The sequence below is a fragment of the Populus alba genome, chromosome 14 (assembly GCF_005239225.2).
Source record: "Populus alba chromosome 14, ASM523922v2, whole genome shotgun sequence".
NCBI classification, from domain to species: Eukaryota; Viridiplantae; Streptophyta; class Magnoliopsida; order Malpighiales; family Salicaceae; genus Populus; species Populus alba.
The window spans coordinates 17,607,563-17,631,905 of NC_133297.1; the positions used below are offsets into that span (position 1 = coordinate 17,607,563).

At 33.9% G+C, this 24,343-nt stretch overlaps 1 protein-coding gene and 1 pseudogene across 2 annotated transcripts; one reads left to right on the forward strand and one right to left on the reverse strand.

Moving 5' to 3' along the window:
• Positions 1–2,764: 2,764 nt before the first annotated feature.
• Positions 2,765–8,421, forward strand: LOC140954550 (uncharacterized; annotated as a pseudogene).
• A 2,601-nt stretch (positions 8,422–11,022) lies between these two features.
• LOC118049585 (ent-kaurenoic acid oxidase 1) lies at positions 11,023–23,571 on the reverse strand. 2 transcript variants are annotated; one of them, XM_035059623.2, is made up of 9 exons: positions 23,477–23,571; positions 23,273–23,315; positions 12,666–13,143; positions 12,287–12,553; positions 12,104–12,193; positions 11,928–12,006; positions 11,717–11,823; positions 11,515–11,636; positions 11,023–11,426 (listed from the first exon to the last, which is right to left on the reverse strand). In XM_035059623.2, the coding sequence occupies exons 3-9, from the start codon at positions 13,110–13,112 to the stop codon at positions 11,321–11,323; spliced, it is 1,218 nt and encodes a 405-aa protein (XP_034915514.1). In that variant the 5' UTR covers positions 13,113–13,143; positions 23,273–23,315; positions 23,477–23,571; the 3' UTR covers positions 11,023–11,320. The 2 variants fall into 2 exon arrangements, with proteins under 2 accessions (XP_034915514.1, XP_073260798.1); XM_073404697.1 differs by lacking the exons at positions 23,273–23,315; positions 23,477–23,571 and adding an exon at positions 13,952–14,619.
• Between the last annotated feature and the right edge of the window lie 772 nt (positions 23,572–24,343).

Consider the following 24,343-nt stretch of genomic DNA (forward strand, 5'->3'; position numbering starts at 1 on the left):
TTAAAGACAAAACTAGCAATGCAGTCTGCCTTAGGCAGAACGTTTAAGGGGTGATAATATCTTCCCTTTTACGTAACCAATCCCGAGCCATAGAATCTCTTTTTGACCAGTTAGGGTTCCTAGTGACCATAATACTAGGTGGCGACTCCTCAAACAAGACCTTTTCCCCTAAAAGAACCGGATGCCAGAAATCTGTTCTTTTTCCATAAATCTTAGAGAATTATTTTTTAGGGCCGCCGCGATGTGGGGTGCGACAACCCTCTTGAAGGCAATATAGGGGCCTAGTAGGCAATGAGATGGCGCGTGTACCAACTATTACCAGTCTAAGCACTCAACAAAGAGTTGGGGCTTACACAAACTTAAACCTTGACTAAAAGTCCTAAGGTAAGTTGCTAGTCTCCCTCATAACCTGAAGCTTGTGTGTGTGTGGTTTTTTTTTTTTTTTTAATTACAATATGTGATGCATGAGACAATTCTATACAATGCATGAATAAAAAATAAACTAAGACAAAAGGCAAAAAACTTAAACACATAAAAAACACAAAGTTTAGTACAATAATGTCAAAAACACTATCGTCCCTAGAAGAATCGCCATTCTATCGCATGTCACTCGCGTGGTGTCAGCTGCCCATTTTTCATTCTTTGATTTGATTTGTTGGTTCGTTGGGAGTCGCCACCTAGTATTTTATTAAGGGTTGCTAGGAAACGTGGATGTACTAGTTTTTCAGATTTGCTCCTCTACCTTCTTTTTTAGATCTATCTTTCTTGTTTTCATCTTCTCCTCTTCTGCTATAGGTAGGGGTTCGGCTTATGTGGGACAATGTCTATGGGGAGGAGCTGGAGGAAAGCGCTGTTGCATGGAGAGTGGGTCGTCGCTATAAGTTGAAAAAGGCGGGTAGCTCTGGCTGATGAGGAAGAGATGGAGAGAGTGGGGCTGTCTTGGCTGGTCTATAGCCGTTGTTGTTGAGGAGACCGAAGGAGAAGAAGACAATGCTGAGGTGAGGCTGGGAAACTGCTGGCAGAGCAAAGGGAGACAGTGAATAGGCTAAATATTCGATAAGGACAAGCGAAGAAATAAGGGTGAGGGGCTATTTAAGAGAGAACCAACTGAGGGAAATGGGAGGTCTGTAGAAGTGGGGGTGTTCGGGTGGCTGGTCTGTAATGGCTGAGAGAGGTGAGGGATGATGGGCGTTGGTCCGCGACTGGGAAGGGAAGATGAGAAGGAAAAATGGTAGGGGGGAAGATGGTCGAGGAAGAGGAAGAAGAAAAATCAGTGGGGTGCGGCTACTATTTTGTTTTCAAGTGGAGGGGGGCTGCCGCCGGTTGGCGTGAAGGAGATGGGTTTTTAGGGTTAGGGTTTTTTTTTTTTGTGTTTCCTTCTAAATGTGCAAAATTGTCCTCCTTTTGTGTGTATTGAAGGCTACTATTTATAGGCCAAATGTTGCTTAGGCCTCAAAATTGGTCCCTCAACTTTGTTTTTTTTGTTTTTTTTAAATTTTAACTTTTTGTACTTTTTAAAAATTAGCAATATCAACGTCGACTCAATAAGAAAAATCAATGATTTTAAAAATAACGTGTGAAAAGTCAAACGCGTTCGAAAGACCCTTAAAAATTTAAATTCTTTTTTTAGACGATGTTGAAAATGTGAAAAACAAAACAAATATATTAAAAACATATTTTTTTTGGATTTTCGTTATTTTTTGCTATTTTTTTTATTTTCCAAAAATTTTATCAAAAAATTGGGTAATAACATCATTGATCGAAAACAAAAAACATTAGTTTTAGAACCTAAGACTATCATAGAGGGGGGTGATAATGGAGAGGAAAATTTGGTAATTGTTAAGGCAGTGGGTTATAATTATGAAGAGTGTAGGAAGTGATTAGTACTTAAAAGTGCATTTTTATCAAGGTTTTATATTATTATTTTGCATTTGAAGTATCAATAACTCCTTAACTAAAGCATGTTTTATAATAACATACTTAATAATATAAGATACCTTTAATTTATGATAAATGTTCATCTTAAATGCAAGCCTATCACATAAATGAAAGGATTGATTGATGAGTTTAAGTATTGAAATTGAAAGGACAAAGAGAAGGCTAAACTTAGAAAAGAGATGTTGGTGCAGTTCAAACTAGAACATTGTTCGATAATGAGGTCATATCTCGAGTTCTAGAAGTCCAAATGACCTTAATTTCTTTTTCCTGGAAAGAAAAGATAATTTTCTATAACTTTCATGTGTACAAGTTGACATCTTTAGCTAGAAAAGTCGAGGCACAAGAATTGAAAAAGAGTGGTAAATTAAAATCTATTCAAGACATTATGTGTCAAATCTGTGAAACAAATGAACATGCAACCAATGAGTGTACAACTTTGCCTTCTTTCAAGGAATGCCTCCATGAACAAGCTCATGTTTTAAATAGTTTCTAAAGGCCCAATCATAACCCATACTCGCAAACATACAACCCTGGTTGGAGAAACCACCCAAATTTAAGTTGGAAAAGTGATAATAATATTGCACAAACTTCACAGCCACCCTTTCAAGCACACCATAATTTTCAAAATTCTCATAGATATGCACCTCCTAGAAGAAATCTTGAGGAAACATTGCATGCATTCATTGAAAATCAAGAGGCAATCAACACTCAACTTGCTCAAGGCATGACAGATTTTAAAGATACTCTTGCAAAATTCACATTTGCTCTCAGTTTCCAAGAGAAAGGGCAATACAATGCAAATGCAAGTAGTTCCGGAAGCCAACACATGGATCAAGTCAAATTAGTCATTACTCTTCATAGTGGTAAGGTTATTGAAAAACCCACTCTTGAACCTCATGAGAAAGATGATGAGTCAATCTCTAAGGGTAAGGAAGGGGTTGAATCTAAACAATGTAAAGAAAAGACTGATTCTCCGCCAGCATTTCCATTTCCTCATGCCATGACCAAACAATGGAAAGTCAATCATAATTTTGAAATCCTTGAAACTTTCAAACAAGTAACGATAAATATACCTTTGTTGGATGCTATTAAACATGTACCTTCCTATGCTAAATTTTTGAAAGATCTATGCACTATAAAGAGAAAACTGAATGTGAAAAAGAAAGCATTTTTAACCAAACAAGTAAGTGCTATTTTTCATAACAATAATGCTTTGAAATATAAAGACCCTGGTTGTCCTACAATTTCTTTCTTTATTGGAGAACATAAAATTGAAAGAGCTTTACTTGATCTTAGAGCTAGTGTGAATTTACTTCCATTTTCAATTTTTCAAAGTCTTAATCTAGGTGAGTTAAAACCAACTTCTATAACTCTTTTACTTGCTGATAGATCTATAAAAGTGCCTAGAGGAATAGTTGAGGATGTGTTAGTACAAGTCGATAAATTCATTTACCTTGTAGATTTTGTTGTCTTGGATACACAACCTATTGAAGCATGTAATTCAATTCCTGTTATTTTAGGACGTCCATTTCTTGCAACTTTCTAATGCATTGATTAATTATAGGAATGGATTGATGAAGCTATCATTTGGAAACATGACATTGGAGATGGATATTTTCAACATTTGCAGGTAACCTGGAGATGATAATGATTTACAGGAAGTTAATTTTATTGAAAAATTAGTTCATGATCAATTTCAAACCACTTCTAGTGAAACTAATATTGATAAACCTAACGAGTTGCAAATGGTCTATTTTCAGGAAGAAGCAAAGGCATGTAATTAGAGACCACAAATTGAATAATTGCCACCACGATCAATTGAGTCCATACCTTCAAGAATTCAACCACCAAAACTTGATTTGAAGCCGTTACCATTCAATCTCAAATACTCATTTTTGGGAGAAAGTGAAACTTTTTCGGTAATAATCTCTTCCAAACTTAATGCACATAAAAAAGGTAAGTTATTACAAACTCTGAAAATGCACAAAAATACATTAGGATGGACCATAGCTGACATAAAAGGAATTAGTCCTTTGATTTGCATACACAGGATTTATTTGGAGGAAAATGCTAAACCCTCTAGAGAAATGCAACGAAGACTTAATCTTAATATGAAAGAAGTAGTGAAAAATAAAGTCATTAAGCTTCTACATAATGAAATCATTTATCCTATTCCTGACAGCAAATGGGTAAGTCTTACCCAAGTTGTACCCAAAAAGTCTGGAGTCATTGTGATAATAAATGAGAAAAATGAGTTAATTCCAACTCGAACTATTACTGGTTAGTGCATGTGCATTGACTATAGGAAACTTAATTCAATGACTAGAAAAGATCATTTCCCTTTATCTTTCATGGATCAAATCCTAGAAAGAGTTGCAAGTCATAAATTTTATTGTTTCCTAGATGGCTATTCAGGTTACAACCAAATTGAAATTGCATTAGAAGATCAAGAGAAGACTACTTTCACATGTCCATTTGGTACTTTTGCATATCGAAGAATGCCTTTTGGATTATGTAATGCACCAGCCACATCTCAAATATGCATGCTTAGCATATTCAGTGATAGGGTTGAACGTTTCCTTAAGCTTTTTATGGATGACTTTTATGTTTTTGGTGATTCATTTGATGATTGTTTAACTAACTTGGAAAAGGTTTTGAACAGATGTGAAGAGAAGAATCTTGTACTGAATTGGAAAAAATGTCACTTTATGGTAACAAACGACATTGTACTTGGTCACATTGTTTTATCAAAAGGAATTGAGGTTGACAAATCTAAAATCAAGTTAATTGCCAACTTACCAACACCAAAATCTGTTAAAGATAGATCATTCCTAGAACATGCTGGTTTTCGCAAAAGGTTCATCAAAGATTTTAGTGTAATATCTAAACCATTATGTAACCTTCTAACAAAGAAAAATGTTTTTGAATGGACTGAACAATGTGAAAAAAGCCTTTGTTAAACTTAAAAGCTTGCTTACTTCTACTCTTGTCGTTCCACCTCCTAATTGGTCACTACCTTTTGAAATAATGTGTGACGCTAGTGATTATGCCGTGGGTACTGTCTTGGGACAAAGAAAAGATAAGAAACCTTATGTGATTTACTATGCAAGTAAAACTTTAAATAATGCTTAAATGAATTACACTGTCACTGAAAAGGAATTACTTGCAGTAGTATTTGCATGTAACAAGTTCAAATCTTATCTTATTGGCTCACCTGTTGTTATTTTTAGTGATCATACAACTTTAAAATATCTTCTTTCAAAAAAGGATTTTAAGGCTAGATTGGTATGATGGATTTTGTTACTTTAAGAAGTTGATATCACAATCAAAGACAAGAAAGGCACCGAAAATATTGTCGCAGATCATTTGTCAAGATTGAAAACCGATTCGAGATCTGACATCACATCAATCAATGACTACTTTCTTGATGAATCTTTATTTTCTATCTTTACAATGCCTTGGTTTGCTAATATTGTTAATTTTCTTGTTTCAGGATAATTGCTAGCTCACTAGAGTACCTAGGACAAAACAAAGTTCTTGAACAAAGTGAAGAAATTTTATTGGGAAGACCCTTATTTATTCAAATATTGTTTTGATCAAATATTTCAAAGATACATTCCTAACAATGAGGTAAGTAATGTCATTAAATTTTGTTATTCTGAGGCATGTGGGGGTCATTTCTTATCAAGAAAGACAACTGCAAAAATCTTACAAAATGAATTTTACTAGCCCACCATGTTCAAAGACTCACATGCATTCTAAAAGACTTGTGAAAATTATCAAAAGTTGGGATCTATTTCAAAACATCACATGATGCCTTTAAATCCTATTCTTGTCATTGAGATCTTTGACTGTTGGGGTATAGATTTCATGGGTCCATTTTCTCCATCATTTGGTTTCTTGTACATATTAGTCACAGTAGATTATGTTTCAAAATGGATAGAGGCAATTCCAAGTTGAAACAATGATCACAAAACAGTGATAAAGTTTTTGAAAGAAAACATTTTAAGTCGATTTGGAATCCCTCGATCCATGATAAGTGATAGTGGAACACATTTCTACAACAAGCCATTTGATTCTTTAATGAAGAAACATGGAATCACACACAAAGTTGCCACGCCTTATCACCCTTAGATGAGTGGACAGTTAGAACTTGCTAATAGGGCGATCAAATAGATCTTAGAGAAAAAAGTAAACCCTGATCAGAAAGACTGGTCTTTAAGACTTAATGATGCACTTTGGGCTTATCGAACTGCTTATAAAACATCATATTAGGTATGTCACCTTATAGACTAGTATATGGAAAACCTTGTCACTTACCTGTGGAACTTGAACATAAAGCTTATTAGGCTATTAAAGCTTTGAATTCAAACCTTGATGATGCTAGTTAGCTGTGAAAATTACAAATAAATGAGCTTAAGCAAATAAGAAATGATGCATATGAAAATTCAAGAATTCATAAAGCAAGAATCAAAGAGTTTCATGACAAGAAAATACTGAGAAAAACATTTAGTGTTAGTCAAAAAGTCTTGCTTTATAATTCTCGACTCCATTTATTTCCTGAAAAACTAAGATCAAGATGGAGCGGTCCTTTTATTGTGAAACATGTGTATCCATATGGAGCCTGTGATATCGAAAACCTAAAGAATGGCAATGTTTTCAATGTAAATGGACATCGTTTGAAAGTTTACTTTGTCAATTTTTCAATTGAACATGACTCTATTGAATTGGGTGATCCTGTATATAAAGATTGATTATTTTTTTTTCTCATATTATTTTTAAGTTTCTTTTTTTTGTGTGACTTTTGTTTTGCTAATCTCTCTTACCTCGGTCAAATGGCGGATAATGGTACTCTGTGACTCTTAAGTCGGTTCTTTTAGTTTCCCATGATAAATGATATTTGTGTATATATTTGTGTAATTCTTTACTCTTTCTCCTTTATTTGAATCTCTCCTCCAATTCTTATTTAAAAATGGACATCATTCTTAATAAATTGAAAAAGTATTTTCCCGCTCTGCCTAAAAATGCGATTACAAAAATTTACCGTGCTAGATGTACAAGATTGAGGTTGTTAATGAATCATGAAATTCCTAAAGATATTCGCTGGCTGATTGAAGCAAAGGTCCAATTATCAGGTGAGTCCTCTAATTCTTTTATTTCATACATGCTTGGAACAAGTGAAAGCACTTTTGCGAAGAAATGTCGTGCAAAACGACTAAAAGTTTGTCACAAATGTGACAAATGGACTTATAAAGCAATATGTCGTTCTTTAGGAATGATATTTGTAAATCGTGAAGATAAAATACAATTCATTAAGGATGGCCTAAGTAAGGGGTCTTTAAATAATCTTCTATTGACTATTGAGACGCACCCTAATGGAGATGTGCATCGTGTAATTCATGATTTATGACCACAATTCCATAAAGAACATGCTCGACTTAGTCTTGGGAATCTGACTAAAAAAGACCATGTTTGCCAGTATTTAAGAAACCTGGATGTTAAGACTATCCCCGACCCATAGAGGGCATTTAAGTCGTTCTTGGACGTAAAACCAAGAAAAGATGTAAGCCACAATCACAACTACCTGTACATACACATGCTTTTTCAAAATAAATAAATAAAGAGAGAGAGAGAGAGGGGGTATGATTGCATTTTCAATTTCTCATCTATAAATTCTTCTCTTCCTTTCCTTCATTTCTACTCAACCCTTACATTCATCAAATATAAAAGTGTGTAGAAATGGCAGGTTCCTTAAGTCATCACATAAACAATATTTGTGTTTTAGGTGGATCTAGTCCTAGGAAAGAAAAAGAGTTTTTAGAATCAGCAAATCATCTTGGTCAGGTATTAACTGAGCAAAAGATTCATTTAGTGTATGGAGGAGGCAGCTTTGGGTTAATAGGAGGAGTGTCAATAGCTGCATTTTTAGAAGGTAGTCAAGTTTTGGGGGTTGTCCCCAAAGCTTTAGCACAAGAGGACATCATTGGAAAAACAATTGGAGAGGAACTACAGGTCCCCACAATGTCTAATCGACTGAATGCAATATTTAACCATGCTGATGCCTTCATTGCCTTACCAGGTGGTCTAGGCACATTGGAAGAGATCTTTCCTATTTCCTCTTCGGCCCAACTGCACATTCACCATAAACCCATAAGTCTGTTAAATGTTAATGGTTTTTATAAGTTGTTGTCTTTTCTTGATCATGATGTGGAACAGGAATTTCTAACATCTTCGGCACGACAAATCATAATCTCTGCTGCTACTAATAAACAATTGATTGACCAATTATAATCTTTTCATCCCTGTAATTGATCCCTCCATGAGTCGCATAAATCGATCAACTAAGGAAAGCCGTAAAAAGATTAGAATGAATTTGAGCCTTTGTTTGTAAAAAATTTGTCTTTTGGTTTTATTATTGTGTTCTGTTGTTTCTTATATTTTTTTAAGTGTTTCAGGTTTGTCAATGTTCGCTATTTCAGTTGATGTCTTTTATACTCTATCTTTCTACCTTATGACCATTGAGGACAATGTCTCATTTTGGTTTGGGGGAAAGGGTAGTAGTTGATATATTTTAAATAAAAAAAAACTAACTGTGTTTTCTATTTCATATACAATTTTCAAAACTGTGGTTACTAAGATGGTAGAGTAAAAGGAATTCTTTTGTTAAAGTGACTCTTGAGATGCATCCTAGTAAACATTCTTAACAAGGTCTATCAGAATACTTCTTTAAATATTCAGGTTTACAAACTCTCATATTGTTATCACTTGATTCTGCTCATATACTCATTTAACAAGTGTTCTTAAATCTTTATTTTCACACACATAGTTTAACATATGATTATGGGTTGCGCATTGGATTATTACACTATTTATGTTCTTTTTTTAAAGGTAACAACTAAGGGAAAGGGATAATATATAATTTGTAAAAAAAAAAAAAACGTAGATAATTTTGGCTTCGTAGCCTTCCTAACTAAGCAATTAAGCCCGAAGGGATGTTTTAACACGTAATATCCTAAAGTCAACTGACTTAGGAGCTATTGGCCCAACGCTTGTTACATAGGTTGAGGAGAAAAGCTTAAGGGAATCAAACATTGCACTATCTACATACCAGTATCTGCAACCTGAGTTACTAAGCTCGTAGGGGTGTCTTAACACCTAATGCCTTAAGACCAACTAATCTAAGAGTCATTAGCCGAAAACTCGTTATATGGGTTAAAGATACATTGTGTTTTAAGTTATATGTATATATATTAAAAAGAAGAAAAGATAATAATCTTAACCCAAGGAAGTTAACTTTAAACATTAGAACAAAATTTTTATTTTCTTCCAAGTAAAGCCCCATAACTACATGTTGATATTTTGAGCACAAAAGAAAAGTTTATTAATATCTTGTTTAAGAGGTATTGAGCAGATATATGAATTTAATGAGAGTTTGTTTATCTGGATAGATTAATGGAAGTTTAATGATGAATGCCTTGCTTTGTGGAATTTACAAATTGTTTTTCTATTTTAACGCTTTGATTACTAGGGACTAGTAATAAGATGGTTAGGGGGTGTGATTAGTACTTAAAAGTCCATTTTTATCAAGGTTTTATATCATCATTCTGCACTTGAAGTATCAATAACTCCTTAACTAAAGCATGTTTTATAATAACATACCTAATAATATAAGATACATTTAAATTATGATAAATGTTCATCTTAAATGCAGGCCTATCACATAAATGAAAGGATTGATTGATTAGTTTAAGTATTGAAATTGAAAGGACAAAAAAAGGATCAAACTTATAAAAGAGATGTTGGTGTAGTCCAAACTGAAACACTGTTCGGTAATGGGGTCATATCTTGAGTTCTAGAAGTCCAAATGACCTTAATTTTTTTTTTCATGGAAAAATAAGATAATTTTCTATAACTTTCATGGTACAGGTGATTCTAGTTATGATGCTAGCAATGACGTTTTATTCAGATAAAAAGATAATGATTTTTACCAAGTCAAGAGTTGGTCACCCACTCAACAAACAAAGGATCAGTGATTCAACCAAAATAAATGTATTGTTCCTACCTTATATGCTATACTAGAGGTTAAGGATGATGATGATTGTTTAATAAATGATAACCTCAAGCTAATAATGGTTTGCCGATTATAAAAAACAAAAGACCATTAGTCTAATAACAAAAAAAAAAGACAACTGTCTTTACAATTTTTTGTTTTATTAAGATGAAATGTCATTTGTTTTATATTCATTCCTGCCATTTGTTGTTATATTTGTAATAATTCAACAAAAACAAATTACAACTATCACAAATCATTATACTCCTTTCCTGCACTGTTACATTCCTTTTTTTAACATTGTAAATCAATGCTTAGAAAAAATTGTAAGGCAACTATCCTTAACACATTGCTACAATGCACTTTATCTTATTTCAACTATTTTTCACCCAAAAAACAACCACACATTCCCCTGAATAAATTGAGATTGAAAAAAAAATATACTTATATTTAATTGCCAATAGTTGTGTCATTTTAAGTTATTTTGTCTCGGCAAGATCATGCTTTTGTGTGATAATCTTAAAAACCTAAACCAATACATGCTATCATGCGATTTTTACTATTGTTTTGCATTGATACTGCTATCTATATTCACATAGATATACTTACTAATGATTAATGTTTTATGGCAAATTGAAAATTTTTTATTGGCTTTGATTTTGAAACAATTTTACAGATTAATCAAGCTTTAAGTTTCCAATTAATGGATTACATGTTATGGCACTTTTTTTCATGTCATCACTACCGAAACCTTTTTAGATAAACTGGATCATATTTATGTCAATCAAAATATAAACCTTATTTTAGAATTAAAAAAAGTTGCTTCAATCTTAAAAGATGTTTTTTCATTACCATTTATTAATGTTCTTTATGAATAATTATAATATAGTGTGGATAATCTAACTAGTTTTTTTTCCTTCTAGAAAACACAAGACAAACTATTGTTGGCTGTTGCATACAAGAAAATCAATATTTCTAGCACAATCTAACTCTAACTTGATATCAAGATATTTTTTTTTTGAGATTATAATAACTTTATAAAACATAAATAAAAATAAATTATACAATCTAATTTAAAAATAATAACAATATTGAAGAATTAAATCGATAAAAAAACTTCAAAAAAAATCAAGTGAAAAAAAAAGATAATTGTGAGTGCATGAAGAGTGGAATCATAAGCCTTTATAAATTTCCTCTTAATATTTATGTATGGAATGGAGGAGCACAAAAAAAAGCTTATCTACTTCAACCAACGCATCCATCAAAATTCTAAAAGTTTATTATGATTATTTTCTCAAAGCACCTATAAATGCATGCCCTTTCTCTTGTTTCTTATACAGATGTGGATGAAACTTTCTTGATTCTAGCCACACAGTTGTCTGTTGGTCTTGTATGAGGGAGGAACATCCAACGACATTCAGGATTTTCACGTTCGAGCCTGTAACATCAAATACATATAGTGTACAATAATGTATCTAGGAGAAAATAATGCAGGATCGTTAATAAATATTAACAGAGAGACTCACATATAATCAAGAAGAAAATAATGCAGAAAAATAGATATTTCAAGCTTCGCAAGATCATTTCCAGGGCACAGCCTGCTTCCAGCTCCAAAAGGAAGGAAAGTCCCTGGTTTGGGGGTGTAATTCTACAATTAAGGATGTTAATATATATGGTGATCATCTAAATATAATATATAGTAACCATTATAGGAGCTGATTGACTTACATCCCATCTTGATGGATTAAATTTCTTTGGATTTGGATAGATTTCTGGATCCAAATGAATTGTCCTGAACCAAACCAGAACTTTCCAACCCTTTGGAATGATGTATCCTGAAGATCATGACATTATATCCATCAGCGAATGAACTATAGGTTTATTAAAAATGTAAAATTTTACACTTATTCCCCTAGGGAAAGATCTTTTAGCAACTAACCATTTATACTGAAATCTGTTTTTGCTTCTCGGAAAACATTAAACGAGAATGTGATCAAACGAAGAGTTTCATTAATGACCTGTAACAAATTATGAAATTAAAATGTGTTGTTATGAACTTGATTGAATTGCAACAAGCTGAACATAAAATCATGACAGGCTATTGATAAATTTTACCTTGGAAAGATAATCCATTTCTCGAACTTCCTTAAGTGACAATCCCTTTTGTGCTGGCGGCCTCCTTTTTACAATCTGTTCTTGCTCTTTCTAAAACGAAATCAAGTGATAGATCAATGCACGAACATACTTTCAATGGAAAAATGGTATGTGTCTTATAATTAATGGAATTACGATACATACCTTAGCTTTTTGGAGAAATTCTGGATGTTCTTGGAGGAAAATAGTAGCCCATGTCATGATATGGCCAGAGGATTCATGGCCTACATTCAGGTACATCAAAATTACATCTATAATTTCTTCATCAGTCAATTTCCTACCATTTTCATCTTCAACACCTAAGAGAGAGTCCATCATGTCTTTCTTCTTTGCGTTAAGAGCACCGTTCTTCCTTAAATTTCTACGCTCATCCACTATAGATTGGAATATATCAACAAGTCTTTTACGGGCCTGGAATTAAACAAATTCATTAATTTAATCTCATATTTATAGCAGGAATTAAACAAGGCTAAAGTTAGACGAGTAAAGAATAAAAGTAGTAATCAAGAAAAGTGAGATCAACCTTCAATGCTTTATAGTAAGCGAATCCAGGAAGATTGATCGCCATGGCTCTGACTCCATAATTAAGAGTGGTGTAATCCTTCTCCAAAGCCTCCATGACCACCTCACTCTCAGAGCTAAGAAATATATACATGATTATTCTGAAGGTAAGTTTTCTCACTTGAGTCAAGAACTCGATCTTCCCCATTGTGGTCCATTTTTCCAACATAGCTATCACATTTTCTTCTATATATGGAATGTAAATGGACAATGCTTCGTGACCATTGACAGGAGCAGACGTCAAGCGGCGAATGCGCTTGTGCTCTTCGTAAGAAATACCAATGAAGGATTTCCTTCCGACAAGCTTCACTGTAGAAATTGGCCATCCAGGCTTAAATGCATCATCATTAATTAATACTTTTCTGCATGCTTCAGGTGTTGTTACAAATATACTCGGGTTCCCAAACATGAAGGCCTTGTAGATTCCATTATGTCCATATCTGTATCATATTGTTTCCATTCAATTGAGTAATATATCATTAATTAATTATAGTAAAACAATTTCTTCTCATAAGCCAGAGTACTACTAATATTAAAGATATGATTCGAGCAACAATAAAGCAATTCAACTATGTAACTTCAATTACCATACACCAATGTACGCGTATGACACCCCTAAGAATGGCAACCAAAGCCAAGATAGAAAAACCAATTTTCCTTTCCTTAGAGAGATAACATAAAAAAGCAAAAAAACAGTCAAAATTTCAAGGATACTAGTCAATGTGTGAAAGGGCAAGGAAATCTTCGAATCACATCCTCATGCTTAAGATTTGGAGTATCATGTGATGTAATAATTAGAACAGTTAGCACGATTACAACCATTCATCTGAAATTATTATGGACCTAGAAAGAATTATTGAAGAACAAATATTGTAGGGTACATATTTCTCAAGCTCTGTCTTCCCTGGTTTAAAATACTACAGTACAATACTTTAAATATTCTCAATATTAATTAAGATTTGCTTTAATAACAAAATCAAAAGGATTAGTTGCAGATAGGATAAGTAAAGGCTAAACATAACGAATATTATTCGGAAACAGAACCAAACATTACCCTAAATGATGTTACATGCACATAAATAAATTTTTTATTTATTTTATCGAATTGCCACTTCCCCTGGAAACAAAGAAGAATGATAGAATGGAATCATGCCTAAAGGAAAGCTAGAAGACCGGAAATGCCATTATATATGTATGTACATAAAAAGAAAAGAGAGAGATGTAGAGAAAGAGAAATTAGCAGTATACTTGTTGATGAAGGTGCGCATGAAAGAATCAGGATCGCTGGATTTGAAAGCTCTAAGAAAGGACAACATATTGCCAATGAAAGGCCAGCCCAAATCCCCTGGAGGTAGTGAGTACTGCTTTTCACCCAGTTTGGCTTCATACAACCACCAATTCACTTTCTTTAGAATCCATTTCCCAACCCCTAATCCACCAAATATGATTGCTAGGACCACACAAATGGATCCCGACTCCATAGCTAACTAGCTTAATTTGAAACAAGTAACCAAACAGAGGGGCCACCTGATAAAAGAATTTGATATAAGAGACTACTCTCAGACATGCATCTCTCTCAGTCACTTTTTATGAGAATTCTGTTTGAAGATACAGGGGTAATACTAGGTATGTATATACAGAAGCAACACTACAGTCACGGGCATATACGTAGGTATATGAAAAAAAACAGCTTAAAATAATAGGAAAAGTGAAGAAAGAAGAGAAAAAGGTGAAAAATTGTCGCGTTTATCCATACATGTTTCTAGACTTCAAAAGAAGAGAAAAAATCTTTTCTTGTAACTTCACGCTACAACCAGCGAAAAGTTAGAAAAGAAGAGAAATTGAAATTGAAAACACCACTTAATTATTGTGAGAGATATTGCTCAAATTCACAAAACATATACTCACTGTCTACAGTAAAAACCTGACCTCTTTTAGTTTTATTTTTACTAGTTAGAATACCTGCATGTTGCTGCGGGCAATCTTGCTACAACTTTCTTGTCAATTATAAATTAATGAAACCTAAATCACATAGCAAAAGGGAAAATGAAGAACTTTCCCAGCATGCAAGTAGGATCTAGTTTCATTAAAAGACAATGAATGCAGTGGTTAAGCAATAATATCTTTAATTAAACATATTTATCATCCAATAATTCTAAAACAAAAAAGTGCTCAATAAATTAAAAAGAGTTGAATATAGCAGTGCTAGCAAGAGTCAAGTCGAATGTTGTTAAAGAAAGTGAGTTTTAGCAAAAGCTGCAAAACAATATCCAAGACATGCATAGCATGCTCATCTATAGCTACATGTATTGTAAATGAAAAATGAATCATCAAGCAAGCAACTAAAATAAAAAAAGTTTAAATAAAAAAATTAGAAGCTTTGTATTTATTTGAAAAGATCTCAAGGGTAAAAGATTTCAATGTATGTCATCACAAAACAAATATAATTAATTATATGGTATACAAAAAGAATTGGAAATGAAATTAAATCGTCGATGACACCAAAAATAGAAGAGCATGTTGATCCTCTAATTTGTTAATGCTTAAAAACAGTTTTTTGACAAATCAAAATAGAGATTCCAACATGCATTTTAAAAATTTCTCACTGCATAATAGAGCAAAGAAACCATAAAACACAATTTAAATACAAACAAAGTTGTCATTTGATGTTCAACCAAAATCCAAAAACATAATGCCACCAAACTAAAAGCAAAGAAACAGCTAGTTGAAGACATAAAAAAATATAGTTGACTTAATAAATAAATTATTCTTAAATAATGCTAATCCAAAGCAACATAGAGCCTGCAAAAACATACAGAATTGCAAATAAAGCAAGTCTATAGAATGTTTTCTTGTAATATCAAAAATAAAAATTCAACTTGGAAACAAATATAATTGCAATCATGGTTATCAAGTAAGCCCTCCTTTTGTGTGCCATAGATTAATCTAAATATATACTTTGTTACATATCATATACCATGCATTGTATCAAAAGGAGTTTGCTTATTGCAAGGTCATTTTCTCTCTAAGATAAATGAAAATTTCTTAGAAATGTCTAAATTACTTATTAGGACTTGAAAGAATTTAAGCAAGAGAAGCTGCCAGCACAGTCCAAAACTAGCAAAAGTAGTGGATAAATTATGCCAGAAAAAAGATATGGTGAAACATAAACTTGAGAAGCCACAATCCATCAAAGTGATTGATCTAACTAAAGTGATATGGAAATGTAGGAAAAGTTTGCCATAAATAACCATATAGATTACAACAACTTGATTAAAGAAAAAGAAAGCTAGGCAAGTTAGTTGCCAAGCTAATAATTAAGTCTAAGGAATGTGAGTTGACTTCAACCAATTAAAGCTAGATAGAATATGTTGTAATAAGTCAGAAGTCTACACAAAACTTGGTAGTGAGATAGCATATGAAATATGGTTATCTCAACACCCAAGACTGGAAAAAACAGAGTAGGGTGCTACAGTTGATTTAGTGAAAATTATTATGGACCGAAGTTACAAGAAAAATGAAAAGGTAAACAAAAAAAGAACCAAATATGCAATGGCAATCAATAGAGTTGAGATCTAGATTATTACTTGTAAAGCTGCATATGACAAAACAAGTTATAGTCGAATCTTATTGATAAAAAAATATCGGTTAAAAAATAAAAGGAAGTCTATTGTGCAAATCAAAAAATATCTAGCAACACCCCGTCTCAATAAAGAAATTTTAATCCTTTAAAAACAATGTCAGAAAGGCAATTAAGTTTCTCACTCTTTTCTTCTTAATTCCATATTCAAAGGCATAAAAAGAAGAAAATGAGAAGCAAACCATTGAAATAACCAACACAAAAAAAACTTGACATGTATAAAAAGAAATAGTCAAAGCCTATGTCTCTTTATTTATTTCATTAACTATGTTTATGGATATACTCAATAGCCAAGATAGTTTCTCCAACGACAAAAAACTTGGCCTCATTTTCAACTAACATGTTCATGCATATCAGTAAAGTCATCATATCTCCACCATTTTGATATTTTATAGTTAGTTACAGATACTTTTAATCTTGGAAAGAACAATACAGTATGACAATGCATATTTAATAGAAATCTCAACATATTTAATAGCTCTCTGCATATTTAATAGCTTTAAAGAATAGTGATAAACCAAGAAGATCCGTCAGAGTTGCAATGAAGAACCCAAAGTATTTGGACTAAGATGTTGTCACTTAAAAGACAACTTCATGTGCAGGAGACATGCAGAAAGAAGCTGTCACGTAAACTTTCATGTGCAGGAAACATGCAGGGAGAAGTTATGATTGCCAAAAACTTTGTCTAAGTTGTTAGTCATGTCCACAAAGCATGCTTGCTTAAGAATAGGTCTAGCAGTTAGTATTTGATTTGCAGTTAGTATTTGATTTTCAATAATGTGATCGTGTCCTAATTCTTCGAGATATGATCTCAGAATTAGGAGTGGTTGTTATTTCCTTCTTTGTATTTAAACCCTTTCAACAGCAGTAAAGGGTAGCTTAATTTCTACAATAAACACTTTACGGTTAATTCTCACCCTAAGAGAATACTATCTGCACTACAATATTCTTAGCCTGATTGGGACCTATCATTGGTATCAGAGCATGGGAACAAATAAAGAGAGAATTGAGAGTTTAGAAGTTGGTTTGGGTGGACTCCAAAACAATTTTAGTCGTATGGTGGTGGGTGTTACGGACAAATTACACCACATTGAAGATGTTCTTAGCAAGCTCTCTGAAATCCTTCTAGCTAATCCAACAGTAACAGCTAGCAATCCTTCTGACCTTACTACCAACTCTCCTAATGGACGTTCTCGTTCCATACAAGAGGAATCGCGAGAAATTTCAGAAGGAGGCCAACCATTTTTTTCTTCAAAATTAGCTAGCCTGGAGTTCCCTCGATTTTCTAGAGTTGACCCTACTGAATGGTTCACAAGGGTGGATCAATTCTTTGAGTTTCAAGGCACCACTGCACCTCAAAAGGTGTCTCTCGCCTCTTTCCACCTACAAGGAGAAGCTAATCAATGGTGGCAGTGGTTGAGACGATCTTATAAAGAAGAAGACAAGGAGGTGACATGGGATATTTTTCAAGAAGAACTGTGGGCGAGGTTTGGCCCTACTGAATGTAAGGACTTTGATGAAGCCTTGTCAAAGGTGAAACAGGAAGGCTCCTTGCGTGAATATCAGAAGGAGTTTGAACGGCTGGGTAATCGGGTACACGGATGGCCACAGAAAGCTTTAGTAGGAACATTCATGGGGGGCCTCAAACCTGAAATAGCAGATGGCATTAGAATGTTCAAACCAAAGTCATTAAAAGAAGCTAGCAGCCTTACAAGAATGAGAGATGAGCAGTTGAATCACTAAAGGAGAAGTGTGCGATCAATCCATCGAACTCCTGCAGACTACCATTCCCATCGTACTCTTGCAGATTTCCAGCCCCCAACAAGATTCAAAACAACTTCACCTATGAAAAGACTTTCTTGGGATGAAATGCACAAGAGGCGAGCACAAGGTCTGTGTTTTAATTGTGAAGAGAAATTCACACCTAGTCACAGGTGCAAAGGGCCACAGCTTCTACTGTTAGAAGGCTGCTGTGAATATCTAGAGGGAGATGACATCGAAAGCTCGTTGGAATTTCAACCTGAAATATCACTTCATGCACTTTCTGGATGGACAACATATAAAACCATGCGAGTGATGGCAAACATTGGATCCTATGAGATGGTTGTTCTCATTGATAGCGGGTCTACTCATAATTTTATCAGTGAAAAGATGGTGAATCTGCTACAATTACCAGTTGTTCCAACAGAATCCTTCAATGTTCGGGTAGCAAATGGAGGACCATTAAAATGTCAAGGAAGATTTGAAAACGTCCATATTACACTCCAAGGTATCCCTTTTGTCCTTACTCTGTATGCTTTACCATTAATGGGATTGGATTTGGTCTTAGGAGTCCATTGGCTGGAACAATTGGGCACGGTGGTATGCAACTGGAAGCAGCTCACAATGGAGTTCCAATGGCATAACCAAACTCATAAGTTACAGGGGATGGATACATCAATTTAGTTTACTTCGATGAAAGCTATTGCTAAGGACTTGAGGCAAAGGAGTTTTATGTTTGCAATTTGCCTTCAATCTTCACCGAGTCCAACATCACAGAATGTCAATTCGGAAATAAAACATCTATTGGCAGAATTCCAGGATCCAACACAACTTCCTCCGACAAGGGAAGTGGATCATCACATCATTTTACATGAAGGAACAACACCCATTAACGTGCGGCCCTATAGGTATGCCTACTTCCAAAAAGCTGAAATTAAAAAACAAGTTCATGACATGTTAAAATTAGGGCTAATAAAATCTAGTACTAGTCCTTTTTCGTCTCCTGTTTTGTTGGTAAAGAAAAAAGATGGATCCTGGAGGTTTTGCACTGACTATAAAGCCCTTAATGCCGTAACCATTAAAGATAGATTTCCGATACCTACAGTTGATGACATGCTCGATGAGCTTCATGGAGCTACTTATTTCACCAAACTTGATTTATGTGCAGGATACCATCAGGTACTAGTACATCCCACCGATATTCCTAAAACTGCCTTTCGTACTCATAATGGCCACTATGAATACTTGGTTATCCCCTTTGGTCTTTGTAATGCTCCGTCTACTTTTCAAGCCATTATGAATTCCATTTTTCGCCCTTACCTTCGCAAATTTATACTAGTCTTTTTTTATAACATTTTAATTTATAGCCCCAATTGGATCATGCATCTTGAACATGTTAAAAAAGCTTTTGAAGTGTTATGACAGCATCAGTTTTTTGTCAAATTCAGCAAATGTGCCTTCGGTTTGCAAGAGTTGGAGTATTTGTGGCATATTGTAACTCCCTAAGGAGTCAAGGTGGATCAAAACAAAATTACAGCCATGCTGAATTGGCCTCGACCTTCTAATGTTTCCGATTTACGTGGATTTTTAGGACTTACAGGTTATTATCGGAAATTTGTTCGCAACTACGGTCTTATTGTCCGTCCTCTCACCGATCTGCTCAAAAAGGGCAAGTTTGGTTGGCCAGATGTAGCTGAAAGTGCTTTTACAGAGCTCAAAACAGCCATGACTACCACTCCAACACTTGCTATGCCAAATTTCAGTGAACCTTTTACCATTGAATCAGATGCTTCTGGCAACGACATAGATGCAGTTTTGAGTCAGCAAGGGCAGCCTATTGCATTCATGAGTCGCGCTTTAGGCCCTACCAAACAATCATGGTCGGTGTATGCCAAAGAAATGTTAGCCATCATTCATGTCATTCAAACGTGAAGACCATTTCTGCTTGGCATAAAATTCTACATCCAAACTGACCAGTGCAGCCTCAAATACTGGTTGGAACAACGCATAGCAACACCTAAGCAACAAAAATGGGTGACAAAACTGCTTGGCTATGATTATGAGATCACTTATAAACCAGGTCGTGATAACAATGCAGCTGATGCTTTGTCACGGGTAAGTGGTAGTCCTAGTTTGGATTCTTTGTTTGTTTCTCACACTTCATTATGGGATACCATCAAGACAGAAGCCCGCACCAATCCATATATGATGCAAATCAGTTCCAAAGCGATAACAAATCCTGGTGTTCTTTACAGCTGGCGCAACGGGTTGGTCTGCTACAAAAACCGGGTGGTAGTGCCTCCTCATTCCCCCATCATTGCACAACTTCTACATGAATTCCATGATTCTCCCAATGGTGGGCATTCCGGTGTCTTACGTACATACAAAAGACTAACACAACAATTCTACTGGCCATCCATGTTCCACACGGTGAAGACTTATGTGGCCTCCTATGAAGTCTGCCAACGTACTAAAAATGATACTTTGTCACCAGCAGGACTTTTGCAGCCTCTTCCTATTCCATGTCAAGTTTGGGATGACATCACCATGGACTTCATTGATGGTCTTCCCCCTTCAGCTGGCAAAATTGCAATTCTTCTTGTTGTGGACAGGTTGAGTAAATCGGCACATTTCTTGGCTCTTTCACACCCGTATACAGCTAAACTGGTAGCTGAAACATTCATTGCTAGCATAGCCAAACTTCATGGCATGCCTAAGTCTATTATAAGTGATCGGGATCCGGTTTTTATCAGTCATTTTTGGCGAGAATTCCTCAAAATGTCTGGCACACAATTGAAGATGAGCTCCGCTTACCATCCACAAACCGATAGGCAAACAGAAGTCGTCAATCGTTGCATTGAGCAATATCTTCATTGCTTTGCTTACCAGCAGCCTCGTAAGTGGCATTGTTTTCTTCCATGGGCTGAGTTTTAGTATAATACCACCTATCATTTCTCTACTGGAATGACTCCCTTCCAAGCTCTTTATGGAAGGCTGCCTCCCACAATTCCTCAGTATAATAAAGGTCTGTGTCCGGTTTATGAAGTCGACAAAAACTTGGCTTCTAAAGATGCTCTGTTACAACAGCTTAAGAGCAATTTATTTGCAGCCAATAATCGCATGAAGCAACAGGTCATTTCCAAACATCGAGACATTGAATTCCAAATTGGTGATTTAGTATTTCTGAAGCTCCATCCCTACCGCCAGCAATCTGTATTCAAAAGAGCCTATCAAAAGCTTGAAAGCAGATTCTATAGGCCGTATCCTGTTGTAAAGAAAATTGGCAACGTTGCTTACGAACTCTAACTACCCCACTACTCTCGCATTCATCCAGTTTTCCATGTGTCTCTTTTAAAGAAAAAGGTTGGTGAACAAATTACTACTCTTACCGATCTACCTCCAGTGTCTGATGATGGGGAATTGCTTCTGAAGCCAGAGTCTATTTTGGATACCCGTTGGGTAAAACAAGGATCCAAATTTATTGAGGAAAGTTTAGTTCAATGGAAACGACTTCCATTAGATGATGCCACATGGGAAAATACTCAAGAATTACGGGACAGGTTCATCAATTTAAACCTTGAGGACAAGGTTTGTGTCATAAAGGGGAGTATTGATAAACCAAGAAGATCCGTTAAAGTTGCAGTGAAGAACCCAAAGTATTTGGACTAAGATGTTGTCACTTAAAAGACAACTTCATGTGCAGAAGACATGCAGAAAGAAGTTATCATGTAAACTTTCATGTGCAAGAAACATGCAGGGAGAAGTTATGATTGCCAAAGACTTTGTCTAAGTTGTTAGTCATGTCCACAAAGCATGCTTGCTTAAGAATAGGTCTAGCAGTTAGTATTTGATTTGCAGTTAGTATTTGATTTTCAATAATGTGATCGTGTCCTAATTCTTAGAGATATGATCTCAGAATTAAGAGTGATTGTTATTTCCTTCTTTGGTATTTAAACCCTTTCAACAACAGTAAAGGGTAGCTTAATTTCTACAATAAACACTTTACGGTTAATTCTCACCCTAAGAGAATACTATCTGCACTACAATATTCTTAGCCTGATTGGGACCTATCAAATAGATTGTTAAAGTATAAGCTCAAAATCTCAATACCTTTTGAATTTAAAGTCTTTTCCTCTTATCCAATCCAAGAATTTGTATAGAGTTTCCAATGAAAAGCAAGATGAATTTGTTCACTCCGATGAAAATACCTGAAGCAATGCACTCTTATAATATAGAGACAGTAGCACACTGAGTCAAATATTTCAACAATAGGAACACTTCCACCTGAATACCATCCACTTATGGAAGAGAAAAAACTTTTAAAAAATGGTTGATTAAAAACCACTGGATAATGCAATAATTTAATCTTGAATGGTTCATTGTAAAATAATTAAGGGCACAATAACCAAAAGACATCTAAAAGACAAAAAACTAGAAGAAAAAAAACAATAAATAAATTAATAGTAATTAGAATCAAAGAAGATTAAATTAAGGTTATTATTGACAATCACATTAACAATTGTTTTTCACATCGCCTTCATTATCATCCCAAAAACAATCCATGAAAACTAAAAAGAAATTAAAATTGAGAATGATAAAAAAATCACTCCCCGGAAAGATTCAAAATCATACTTCAAAGTATATTCAAAATTATATTCATAGATGTGTTCAAACTCTTGCATATCTGTCAAATTGAACTTCAATCTAAAATAATTTGTGAATAATTTTTACTTTTAAATGTTTAACTTGAACATTTAGATGTAAATTGAAAATAAGCATATAATAAAAAAAAAAATCCAATAAAATTGTTAGGAAAAGCTTAACAAAATCACATACCTGGCCTCAATAAAAATCTCTAATTTCTCAAGCTTCTTTGTAGCGCGCGCACATATTTATATATATGACCTTATAAACTTTAAATTGCAATTTATAAAGAAAAAAATAAAAACAATTACTAAATAAATTATAAATTGATTAAAAAAGCATCACCACTACAAACACCTAGATATAAATTTCAAGAAATAGATCGTAGCAAACTTTCACTTCACTCCAAAAAAACAAAAACCCAAAAAACAATATATCTAATATTAATAGATTCAAAGATTTTATTTTTTATTAATTCAAAGAGACCCAGAAGATGAAAAAATAAAATTGATAGTTTTTCTAACCTGACTTAGCCTTCCTTACTTCTTTCTCTTCTGTCTTCAACTCCTAAATAAAACAAAATAAAAAGAAAAATCAATTATAATTACGGTAAGAATTTCAAAAAACCATCTTCAAAAAATCCCTTAACTCCAAACAAAAAGATGTGAATTCATTGAAATAAAAAAAAACAAAAAAAAAAACCAACTCTTGATAAGAAACAAAACAACCTTAAAATTAATCGATGAAAATGAAAAGGCTAAAATGAAAAGAGAACCAGTTTTGCTTGTGTGAAGAGAGAACCAGTGTGTTGGTACTGGTGTTTATTATAGCTTTATATAGACAACGTGGTGGTTTTGGTAAGTAGACTAGCCTTTAACCTTTGTCATCTTGTCGACTACTTTTCCTTCGCCCTCTCATCATCCTCGTCTCCTTTCTCTTCATCCTCTCTCACTTCACTTATTTTATTTATTTTCTAGCTTTCCTAACTCTATCTTCATCCCCCTTTTAATTTCTGATTTGTCCTTTCTCTTTAGGATTATTCCTTCGTGTAATTAATTATCACAATGGAGGGTCTACAACACCACATGCATGGAGTTTACAAATAATCGCGCGTGTAATGCATTCCTAGTTATCTCATGCTAGTCTACTCTACTCCCGTTTCTGCTCTCTGGACTGAAAAAAAAATTAAATATAGAAACTTGTAAGGTAACTTTTTTAGTATTAATATAGTAATTTATTAAAAATTAATTTGAGTTAATTTATTATATATATATATATATAAGAGTTATATATATTGAGATCAATACTATTTTTTAATGAGTTACATGATATATAATATTAAAACTAATTCAAAATCAAATAAATAATAAAAGATAAAATTAATTTTTTTAATAAAAAAAATTATTGAAGGTTGAAATAAAAAAAATCAGGTAAGGCATGCTTGTGAAAAAAAAAAATTAACTATTCATTAAATATCAGAATATGTTATTCAAATAGTAATTAATTTAATTTTTATAATTCCTTGAAACTATTTAATTATGCATTGTAGTTTAAAAATCAATTAAATGATGCTTTAATCATTCTTTCGTTCATGT

Coding starts and splice junctions, on each gene's coding strand:
- LOC118049585 (XM_073404697.1), bottom strand. CDS start 14,184: ATGGAGTCGGGATCCATTTGTGTGGTCCTAGCAATCATATTTGGTGGA. Junction 13,144..13,951: donor ATGCGCACCTTCATCAACAA/GTATACTGCTAA, acceptor AATATGATACAG/ATATGGACATAATGGAATCT. Junction 11,427..11,514: donor TATTTTCTTCTTGATTATAT/GTGAGTCTCTCT, acceptor TTGATGTTACAG/GCTCGAACGTGAAAATCCTG.